Below are 12480 nucleotides of genomic sequence, written 5' to 3'. Positions count from 1 at the left end.
TTACACAAATGTATGCTTCTTTCGAAGGCAGATTGTGAGCGCAAATGAACGGTGACCCCACTTTTTTATTGGAAAGATTAGAACTTGTTCTAAATCTTTACTAAGGCACCGGCCTCCCTATCAACCCGACAGGTTAGCTACTGTTACTAAATGTATTCACACTGAAATATAGTTCCCTATGGTTTTCATGTATGTTCACATAATACTCATATAAACTGAAAAATGGATTTATTATTGGAGCAGTTCATTTAAGAATGTATGTCATTAAGGTGTTTTCATTTGCAGACTGTTTATTAATTAGTTTGATTAAGTAATTGAGTATTGATACAATAATAGTTTGATTGACAACTGTCATTACCACTAAACAATCAGAGACAAGGTGGACCTTAAATTACAATGTCCACCTCCTAAACTGTCAATCAAATTGACCACATTACCTATCAACCTAAGTCTTACATAATTATACAGACCCAATGCAATATACAGTGTACAATATACTTCTCAATAAACAAATATTTGACCTCATAATTGAATACACAAATGTATATATATTAGATGTTTGATATATATAAGGATGATTTATTTATTGCCTATTACTTTTGATCTACATTACTTAAAGTGATTCTGTAAATTATATCTGAAAGATCAATGATTAATTAAGGATTAACAAGATCTCTTAAAATAAATGAAATATGAATATATATAAAAGGTATTCAAGTAAGGCCTATAATTTACTTGATAAATTTCCAATATTCATCTATAATTAATGAACAATTTAGATTAGTTCACATTTTTTTTTATCAGGAATTGGCTTGAAACAGTTTTAAAATTTTTCAAGTTTTAATTATAGCAAACCATTGTTTATTAGGTTATTCCCCATCAATCAGTATGTCTGTTTTAGTCATTTGAATTTTTATTAGAAGTGAATACATATTTTTGCAAGTAAATATATATTTTTGCAATCAAGAAAGAATCCACATTTCAATAAATAAGTTTTTTAATTTGTTTATGTTGAAAAAGTACATTTTCAGTGCCCTGTGTTGAAAAGTTCTTTTACAAAAAATTAACTAAAAGGCACTCTACAACTTTTAATCTTCAATATCATATAACCTCTGTAGCCCCAAACCAACATTTTTAGATTATTTTTGTTGACACTTTAAAGTTCTTAATTGTTGGTCTAGATTTTATGTCTTACAAGTATAGTTGGTAACATTTACTAGAAGAATTTTTGATTTGCATTTTTTTGTATTTTTGAAACATGTTCAGAACAGGCAACATTATTTGGATAAGATATAAACTGCAGTTTGAATAAAATTGTGCAAATTAAGAGACCCATATTATTTAATTTGAGCTCATTTTATCCTCATTCTGGAAAAGAAAGTTTTCTTCTAAAGACCTGCTGTTAATGCAATTTTCAGCAATAGTGCTTTATTAATGTTCATTTTTCCCCACCATACCTTAATATGAAATAATTCAAACTACTCTTCTAATCTTTCCATGAGTGATTTCCATCACTTTGATTTTTATTTTCTATTAACTATAAGATAAAGTTCATTTATAGAAAAATATAGAGAAATCCTATATAAATGATTTAGACCCGCGAACCCCCTTAACTGAACAAATGTGATATTTTCTGCTGTTTGATCAAGGTGTTGTCTCTTTGACACACTTCCAAGTTACCATTTTCTGTTCTAAATATAACTGTTTTTTTCTATAGGCTTTGTGGGCAGAACAAGAGAGTGGTACAAGTGCCACTAAAGGACAGACTATAACAGAACAGGTTCTACAGATCATGGAGGTTATACTGTTAGAAGCCAGCAATCAACCTGCTGAAAAGTTTAGGGTAATATATTTTACACTGTAGTTCATTACTCAGTCTGAAATTTTTGGATAATATATTTTACAATGTAGTCTATGACCAAAAGCTGATTTTAAGAGGTTTGGAAAATATGAAAAATAAATGACGACATATTTTTGATGAAATATTACATCAAAGTTAACAGCTGTTAAGCCATACATCCAATATTAAACATTCATTAAGACTGTAAAGCAAATTTGTTTTGCAGATTTCAAATTTCACTATTTCTGCTGTTTTTCTTGTAATTGATTCTTTACCCCCTTTGAAAATAAGGAACAAATTTATGAGGATGGAAAATCTTCCTTGATAATTATGTAATTATATAAACAATATTTTTCAGGAGTTTTCCAAGTTGTGTGGAGATAAAGATCAGTTGATGTTATTGTTAGACAGAATAAACAGTCCCTTTGTCAGGTCTAACAACAGTATTCTCCAGGAACTTATGAGATTGATACCATTCATGGCATTTGGTGACGAGGAAAAGATGACAGCTCTCATCAACCACTTCAAACCATATCTGGACTTTGCTAAGTATGTGGTCTTAATGTCATGTTCATGGGTTTCTAATTTTCTTGGATTAAGGAAAACTTAAAATTTCCTGGATATTTGATTTTGCAGAAGACTTCATGCAAGCCTGTAGAAAATTTGTTATTCTTTGTACATTTAATTTCGTGGTTCACCTGTACCCAAAAAAACATAAAAATTGGTATCCAACGAATAATGAAACCACAATAATAGAGAATAATTATATACCTAACATGTGTACCAGGGCATACAGAAAACAGTAGATAGTAATTTAAGTTATACTATTGTGAAGGAAATCAAACTCTTCTTGATAATCAGTTGGTGTTGGTCAGGGTATTTAAATTCTTGGAAGTTGAACTATCTCAATCAATAAATACAATAGCCATGTATTTGCTAAAAATTGAATAGCCTGAAAAAGAGGTACTCAGTCGGGGAAAAAGTTTCAATTGTTCTACAATAATTCAATTGGAACTTTAAATTTTTCATAGATAAAAAAAATAATCATTCATTATTTTGTTTTCTGTGTGTTAAAAAGAAACTAGTGATGACAATACATTTACCAATACTGAATAATAACACTTATCAGAGCAAGAGATAATAATCTTTATTTGTAACAACTTATTTTGTAGGTATGATGAAGAACATACACAGGATGAGTCAGTCCATATTGATTGTTTCTGTGTCATTGCAGCAGGAATTGAGGTTTGTTGTTTTTCACCACAAACTTTTAGTGTAGGCCAAATCTCATTTTTTTTAAAGGATTTATTTTCTAAGGTATAGTTGCAATAGTATTATTTTTTTTAACTCTGGAACTTAGCTACAAACGACATCTGTTTTATGCTATTTGATTTAATGCTGACAGATTAATTCATCACTTATGAGGGTCTGGATTGGATTCTATCATTTCTAGATTACTTATGTTTTAGGCCATTTATGTCTTTCTTTTATTTTGTTGGTGCTCATTATTCTCTATTCTTTATATTGAGCACCCAATTTAACATCAGAAAATGACAATAATGCTGAGTTCACACGTAATTTCGAATTCGATTCTCATTAACTAATTCAGATTAATTTATTTCGCCTCCGAAACGTTTTACGTCCTAACGTCAATTCTAATTCGAATTACAATGCGCGTCAAATTCGCTTTACTGTCCATACGACGTTAACTTTTAATTCGTATTCACAAAAGCGTATTTCTAATGCGAATTAGATAATTCGAATTAGCCAATTCAAATCAATTTGAATAAAAAAAGAAGAGTGTGTGAACGCGACTTGCGAATTCAATTTGAATTAAATGTCTGTGTGAGCGAGTCAATAGACAACTATCAACATCATCTTATATAAACATGCATATGAATAACTTGGTGAAAGGAGTTCATCCTCTCCATCTATATTGTCATATTCCTAAATATAACACAGTTTAACATAAAATCCTAGGGGGGAAAAACAGAGATCTCTTATTTTTATTTTTTGTTCTGTAACATCAAATGTTTGAACTTGTGAAGGAAAAGTCAACAGGAAAATTTTCATTCCAGCATTAAAAAAAATAATCAAATTATGAAGCAAATGTTATTATAATATCCAAAGATGTTCACTTTATATGACATCAATGAAATTTCTATGATTTTCACACTTTATTATTTCGTTGTAATTTCTACTTACTCTGAAATGTTTTTGTATAGAGTGTTGTTGATCTTTGTAGAATAATGAAAATGGAAACAAATTGAAAGATATGATACTGGACAATGGGATAGTTAAATTATGTATAGATTACATTTTACAAAACTCACCAGTTATAAAGACATTGTTGCCGTAAGTATAATTTCAGTACAGCTTAAGTACAAAAAAAAATCTTTCAGGAGTATCTGACAATTTTTTTTCTTGTTTTTATACCCCACGCAACGGGTTGCGGCGGGTATAATGTTTTATACCACACACAATGGGTTGCGGAGGGTATAATGTTTTTGACCCGTCAGTCCGTCCGTCAGTCCTGTTTCTTGTCATGGCAACTCCTCTCAAACCACACAACAGAATTTCATTAAACCTTTTTAGATAATAAGGACATACTTACTATGTAGTTGTGCATATCGACAGGAAATTGCGATTCAATTTTTGCCCCTTTGAACTTATTTACTTTAATGTACTACTGCAACAGTTTGTCATCGCAACTCCTCTCAAACCACACAACAGAATTTCATGAAACCTTTTCAGATAATAAGGACATACACCGTAGATGTGCATATCGACAGGAAATTACTATTCAATTTTTTTCCCAGGATTTACGCCCCTTTGAACTTATTTACTTTAATGTACTACTGCAACAGTTTGTCATCGCAACTCCTCTGAAACCACACAACATAATTTCATGAAACTTTGTAGATAATAAGCACATACTATGTAGATGTGCATATTGACAAGAAATTATGATTCAATTTTTTTTTCTGATACAATTTTTTTTCTTACACATATTTTATTTCTCCAATGACAATGTGGGGACGTGGGGTATGTGAGTGCGCTCACTAAGGTTCTTTAATTCAAACTGTTGATAAATGTAAAATTATTCTTTCAAGTGAACAAAGACTTTAATATTTTCAAATTATCTTTGTTGTTTAATACATTTATTGTTTTTATTATTTTTTTCAATAGAATTATAAAATTACTGATTACTTTAAAAGAAGAAAACTGATAAAAAATGTTCGTGGAATTAGAAAAACACTTGTTTTTAAAAAGTTAACATTGAAGTCTCCATATAGTATTGTTTATTACAGGACTGATGTGGCCAACTGGAAAGATTTCCTTGAGAAACCTTCTCTGAGTTATATCTTGAGGTTACTGACCGGACTGTGTGCTGGACATACTCCAACTCAGGTTAGTCAATTAATCATAACTCTACATTGACTACAGTTATTCTGTGTTAGAAACTTATGTCAAATATTTAATTACAATTCAAATTCAGACCTGTATCAAGCTCGAATATGGCGTCCATTTTTGCCCAAACTGATCAGGATTAGACCTCTACAGTTGTATCCAGCTGCGCTCAGTGAAGCTTTTGATTGAAGTTTAGCATAATCATCCTGACAAATAATAATAAATTTTGAAGATACAATAAATTCCTGCATTTTTCCCATACTATTTTTTTAAGACCGAAGACTGTGTCAAAAGATATTTATTGTTTGTTAACATTGAAACTTGTGTGTTTTTTTGACATAAGATTTTTAACAGAATTTGTAAAAAAAAATGTAAAGAAGCTTTTTATTTGTATATTTTAGTTGGTTGTGGGGTCAGAGTTGATAGCAGTATTACATAAATTAGAACAGGCATCTTCTGATCAACATATAGGTACAGTGGCAGAGAACTTACTGGAGGCATTGTCTGGTAATGAAAAAGTCTCAGAAAAGGTTAGTTTAAAATACCTTACTGTAAAGACATATTTTCCATAAAAATACTGACTATTGTCTAAAAGTCATGTTTTTGTTGTAAATCATGGGGTAAATGATAAAAGTAAAAAGTTTCAAAAACAGAAATCACAAACATGTGGCAATACTTATGTTAATATTATTAATACCATACCAATTCAATTCAATTATTCAATAAAATTTGATTCAATTAAATTCAATTCAATTTCAATTTTAATTTCATTTTCAATATACAGTACAATACAACGGGAAGGATTGTGCCTGATGTTCATATGATGAAATCATAATCTTTCAGTCAGTTTAATTGAAGTCTGGAGCTGGCATGTCAGTTAACTGCTAGTAGTCTGTTGTTATTTATGTATTATTGTCATTTTGTTTATTTTCTTTGGTTACATCTTCTGACAATCGGACTCGGATTTCTCTTGAACTGAATTTTAATGTGCGTATTGTTATGCGTTTACTTTACTACATTGGTTAGAGGTATAGGGGGAGGGGGGAGATCTCACAAACATGTTTAACCCCGCCGCATTTTTGCGCCTGTCCCAAGTCAGGAGCCTCTGGCCTTTGTTAGTCTTGTATTATTTTAATTTTAGTTTCTTGTGTACAATTTGGAAATTAGTATGGCGTTCATTATCACTGGACTAGTATATATTTGTTTAGGGGCCAGCTGAAGGACGCCTCCAGGTGCGGGAATTTCTCACTACATTGAAGACCTGTTGGTGACCCTCTGCTGTTGTTTTTTATTTGGTCAGGTTGTTGTCTCTTTGACACATTCCCCATTTCCATTCTCAATTTTAATAATATTACGTATCTGTATCCCTTTAGTATACAATAATTTTGTTTTCATAGATTGAGGAAGTTCGTCAACAAACAAAGGCAGAGAAAAAGAAAAGAGCTATGGCCAAGAGAGAGAAACAGTTGGGAGCTTTAGGCATGATGGTAGGTCATCATTTAATTCTGTTTAGGTAGATTTAAAGTTTAATATATGGGGATTTTTTTAAGAAGAGGTATGTAAAACTGCCTTATAAAGTTCAACTAATTTATAATATTACTTTGAAAATAGTAAACAATCAGAAGGGCATACTGTCAAATTTTATGTAGAGATATACGAATGACGTCTGTTAGATATATCAAAGGATTTTTTAATCATCATTATTGTTCTGTTAGTCCAAAAAATATATTTGACAAACAATTATTTGTTGGTTGTGCATGTATAAATGATATTTTGTCATCAATTTTCCACTTTATTTTAGACTAATGACAAAGGTCAGGTTACAGTAAAAGGATCAGTGTTAAAACAGATGGATGATATAAAGGAAGAGACGGGGCTAACATGCTGTATCTGTAGGGAAGGCTATAGATGTCAGCCTCAAAAGGTATGTCTTATTCTTCATCTTATATGGATCCCTTCTAGGAAAGCAAGGTCTTGTATAAAACATAGAGGTTTGGGGGTCAACAGGTGTATAATAAAATGCTCTTGGATCCAGCCATTTTCAAAAGGAGGGTTCCCATTCCAGGATAAGGGGGGGGGGGGGGGTTCCAACCATATGTCCCCATTCAAATGCATTGATCGTCAAAAAAAGGGGGGGGGGGGTCCAAACCCTGCCACTGCATGGTCAAATTTGCCCCTGAATAGAGGAAATATTATGTGGACTATTAGATCTGAAAATTTACTTGGGGTACCGATTTTTTTGGATTTCATAAATAAAATTAAACCCCAAATTTGAAATTCAAGTACATAATTTCTATAGACTGGGTGACTTTTTCTAAAAAATTTAAATATTTGTACTTTATTGTTACAAGATCAAGGATAAGGTCAACTAGAATCATATTTATTTTTTTGTGATTTTACAGGTTTTGGCTATTTATACTTTTACCAAGAGAGTAAACCTGGATGACTTTGATAACAAGCCACGTAAAGCCATAGGATATTCTACAGTGTCACATTTTAATGTCATCCATGTAGACTGTCATACAGCGGCTGTAAGGTGAGCAGGAGGATTGGAAGTTTTCAGGATTTAATAAATAAAAAATGTTATGAGATTTGATTTGTAAAATTAATATTGTTGACAAAATGTTGAAAATTTCAAACCTTATTTCCTTAGTGAAAGCCATAGTTTGTAATTTAGAATGATATGATTTTTATGCCCCACCTACGATAGTAGAGGGGCATTATGTTTTCTGGTCTGTGCGTCCGTTCGTCCATTCATTCGTTCGTCCGTTTGTCCGTCTGTCCCGCTTCAGGTTAAAGTTTTTGGTCGAGGTAGTTTTTGATGAAGTTGAAGTCCAATCGACTTCAAACTTGGTACACATGTTCCCTATGATATGATCTTTCTAATTTCAATGCCAAATTAGAGATTTTACCCCAATTTCACGGTCCACTGAACATAGAAGCCACCTACGATAGTAGAGGGGCATTATGTTTTCTGGTCTGTGCGTCCGTCCGTCTGTCCCGCTTCAGGTTAAAGTTTTTGGTCGAGGTAGTTTTTGATGAAGTTGAAGTCCAATCGACTTCAAACTTGGTACACATGTTCCCTATGATATGATCTTTCTAATTTTAATGCCAAATTAGAGATTTTACCCCAATTTCACGGTCCACTGAACATAGAAAATGATAGTGTGAGTGGGGCATTCGTGTACTGAGGACACATTCTTGTTTTTACATGAAATGGTAAATCCTGACAAGTTGAAAAATATAATTGTGTAAAGCTTGATAAATAATTCTTAAAACTTTACCTGAGACAACTGTTAATGTTAAGATATTCTCAATTATGAAAGAAACTGTATTTTGACTGTACAAAAATGAATTAAATAGATAGAATACCATGGCAAAACTAAAAACATTAAATTAAATGAACATTTCTCTGTTTACTGTCACTTCTATCAAAGACTGAAGTAGTGTTAGCCCAGCTTTAGATTCGATTTTACTTAATTCAAGCTTTAATATCTTTACCTGTTTTTAAAAGGCATTCTAAAATAGAATACTATCTTGTAATGATATGTATTTTTTAAAAGGCATTCTAAAACAGAATACTATCTTGTAATGATATGTATTTTTTAAAAGGCATTCTAAAACAGAATACTATCTTGTAATGATATGTATTTTTTAAAAGGCATTCTAAAATAGAATACTATCTTGTAATGATATGATATTTTTGGTTACAGACATGCCAGAGGGAGAGAAGAATGGGAAAGTGCAGCTCTACAAAATGCTAACACTAAATGTAATGGATTATTGCCCCTTTGGGGACCTCAAGTCCAAGAATCAGCATTTGCCACTTGTCTTGCAAGGTAAGATAAAAAGATAGTTATTCCCATTATTCCATCAGATAAATATGTGCAATGGAAAATATGATAAGTAATATTAGAATTACTTTTATAATCACATGATTATGTTCATACCTGTCAACCTCTGAAAATGAAAAGTCAGGTCATGACCTGCATTGAGAAAAAAAATCTCGGGTCATAACGCGTACGACATTTTGCGGGCTCAATTGAAGAACAAAAATATGTTTACATATAATTTATATAGTCAATATAGTCAATATGTATATGAAACAGTTAGAACATGTATACAAGTTTATTTCAGACTATTGTTATATTCCATAGTAGCAGACTTGGCATTCTTTAAAAGAACTGCACTTGGTTTCAGTTCATAGCAATGCAAATGTGTATTCATTTTACAAGAAAGAAGAGCACACAGTGTATCCTTATTAAGATCAGCCCTAAACTCTGTAGCTATTTTCTTTACTAAAGAAAATGCCCTCTCACTGTCTGCATTGCTGTTTGGCAAAACCAGTAATGTTTTAGCAAGTTTTGACAAAACAAAAATCTTGGCTTGTTAAGAAAAATGTCATGCAACTTGGACATTTCTCCCCAAAATGTACCAATGTCAGTTTCGGGGGAAGTGCAAAGTGGAAGTTCATCTAATGGGGTCAACTGATAGTCACTGAACTCATCTTGTAGCTGTGTTGTCTCTTCATATCGTTACGTAGCTCAGGTAAACAGTCCTACATTTTGACTTTTGGTTACATTGAAAAAGACCGATAAAACCGAAGGTCGTATTACTTCTAAATACCGGAAACAATTCTGGTCAGAAATCCGGGTGAAACGGGTAATGTTAGAAATTCCCGGGACCCGCCGGGTAAAGAAAAACTCCCGGGTGAGAGGTGAAAATAACGGGTGTCACCCGCAAAAAACGGGTGAGTTGACAGGTATGTTATGTTTGGTGGCTAAACCCAAAAGCTTGTTTAGAACGTTATCTTTATACTTAAAATATTTCATTTCAGACACAACACATATATCCAAGACTGTACAGGAATCAGAGATCCTAGTTATCCTTACAACATACATGATGTCAAACATCTTATTCTTAAGTTTGCCCAGGAGAAGTCATTTAGTCAGGAAAGTGGTGGTGGTGGTCGACAAAGTAACATGCATGTACTGCCAGCCATGATTCATATGGCTTTATATGTTATTAATACGTAAGTTTAAAATGTGATTGTATTTTTTAAGGTTTCTTACATGGGTAGTTATGACGTTGAATAATTTACGACATTTATTTTGACTTAATATGTTATCAATATGTAATTTTAAAATGTGCTTGTATTTTAAAGGTTCTTACATGGGTAGTTTTATGTTGAATAATTAATGATATTTATGCAACTTGTGTCTAAGCTGTTAAAAAAAGGGTATTGTGATATATGATTGCCATCAAGACAACCTTCCACTATAGACCAAACATGTACTGACTTGAAAAAAATACCAAAAGTTATAATTTATAGGAAGCTATAGAAGGTCAAGAATAACAAAATATAGAAAATTTGAACTGACTTTCTGTTTAAGCTAAAAGATTTTGAAAATGAGTATAACAGACAGAAACCAATACCAATCAATTATCTACAGTCTCCTGGCTCAGATAGACACATTTACAATTTTACACATTTGCCATTTTGAATCATATAATATGTTTAAACTGATAACATATTGGATTGTATTATATTTATTGTTAGATATTTAGTTAAATATATATTGTAATATATTCTGGCTATATGATAAAATATTGGGGCTATCAATTACTAGAAACAGATCTTTATGAGAGCTTAGGATTTTTTTTTAATAAAGTTAACAGATGTCTAAACATTTATACAACATTCAGAAATGTATCTGATCTATATTGCCAGATCTAAAAAAAAAGTTGACTTAAGACATGGTTTACTGTTATTATCTAATATTGTTTACATAAAGTGAGTGTCCTTTGTATATCATTTGAATCATGATTTTACTTTGTTTTATAGAACAAGATCTGTGGGAAGAGAAGAGAAGAACTTCAACAATTTTATTACTCTGCCAAAAGAAAAATGGTTGGAAAATAGCTATGAGGTAAATAGAGTTATCTTTCTTTGGATAAAAATCTTGTCATTTAACTATTCATGTTTGTTGTATCTTTCTTTCATTAAGATGATCAAAAAGCAAGTTTATCTTGTACTGATAATGAGAAAAAAGAAGGAACTAAATAATTGTAACACACTTTTGTTAAAAAATATTCCATGAACCATGTGAATCAGTTTGAGTTGTTTAAAGATATGAATTTAATTTCGTTTTCATATCCAACACTATTTCATGAAAAGAAATCTTGAAAATATCTTTTTCATTAATTTGATCTTTTAACAAATTCTGAATCAAAGAAAAGAATTTGTGAAATCCACGTAAAATGTGTATCCAACAAATAATAATAAAACCGCAGTATTGTTGATGTAATGTTGTACACTTACAGACTGAGGGAGCATTATACTGGACAGTGATGACACTACATATACATCCTTATAGTATGTGGAAAGATACTAAAGTAGAATTACTCAAGAGATTACTAGTACTGGCCCAAGCTAGATATCAATCTGCCACTGGACAGCCAAGGTTAGTATTAAAGTAGTTATTAAGTCTAAGCTCATATTTTGTACACAAGATGTGCACTTTGTTTACAAAAGACTCATCTGTGATGCTTGAATGTGTAATATTCCAGTAGCTGTTGTAACCTTTGATGCCTGCTTACTGCTCAGCATTAGGAGCAGTTAGGCTGATCCATTTGTCATTTTGAACAATAAAGTATGTTTAAACTGGTTAGGTCACAGAATTTTAAATATTTTTTGGCATTAGGTAGACAAAATTGAATAGAATCAGTTTCTGACATGTTTGTATAAAATATTTTGATCATGTGAAATTGTTGAAATGAACCTAAAAAAAATAATTTATCAACCTAAGCTTGTTGTGAATTTATTGTTAATTTTTAAACTGATTAATTTATGTATTTGTTGCATAAGAAAAGGAAGTAAAATGGTATATCTCATGAATTTATAACAGTGTTAAATTTGATGAAAAGTTATGGAATACTATGAAATAACAATACATGTACTTCATTTCAAATATGTTGTGATTATTTTTTTATTGCACAAACACTTTATCCTACACTATCAAATTGTAAATGATATTATCCTACACTTTCAAATTGTAAATGATATTATCCTTCACTATCAAATTGTAAATGATATTATCCTTCACTATCAAATTGTAAATGATATTATCCTACACTATTAATTGTAAATGATATTATCCTACACTATCAAATTGTAAATGATATTATCCTACACTATCAAATTGTAAATGATATTATCCTTCACTATC

General features: G+C 31.3%; 1 protein-coding gene across 1 annotated transcript in view; it reads left to right on the top strand.

Annotated features, from left to right (window-relative positions):
• LOC139511565 (E3 ubiquitin-protein ligase UBR4-like) overlaps positions 1-12480 on the top strand; it is a 111341-nt gene that overhangs the window by 90126 nt on the left and 8735 nt on the right. The window contains exons 103-115 of the mRNA XM_071298403.1: positions 1718-1843; positions 2199-2389; positions 3013-3085; positions 4086-4195; positions 5152-5251; positions 5653-5781; positions 6649-6738; positions 7053-7175; positions 7654-7787; positions 8965-9090; positions 10089-10283; positions 11097-11181; positions 11576-11715. Of these exons, the coding sequence (XP_071154504.1) occupies positions 1718-1843; positions 2199-2389; positions 3013-3085; positions 4086-4195; positions 5152-5251; positions 5653-5781; positions 6649-6738; positions 7053-7175; positions 7654-7787; positions 8965-9090; positions 10089-10283; positions 11097-11181; positions 11576-11715 (1622 nt within the window). The remainder of the gene's footprint in view (positions 1-1717; positions 1844-2198; positions 2390-3012; positions 3086-4085; positions 4196-5151; positions 5252-5652; positions 5782-6648; positions 6739-7052; positions 7176-7653; positions 7788-8964; positions 9091-10088; positions 10284-11096; positions 11182-11575; positions 11716-12480) is intronic.

The sequence above is a fragment of the Mytilus edulis genome, chromosome 2 (genome assembly GCF_963676685.1).
Source record: "Mytilus edulis chromosome 2, xbMytEdul2.2, whole genome shotgun sequence".
NCBI lineage: Eukaryota > Metazoa > Mollusca > Bivalvia > Mytilida > Mytilidae > Mytilus > Mytilus edulis.
This window is presented reverse-complemented; position numbering and strand designations above follow the sequence as displayed.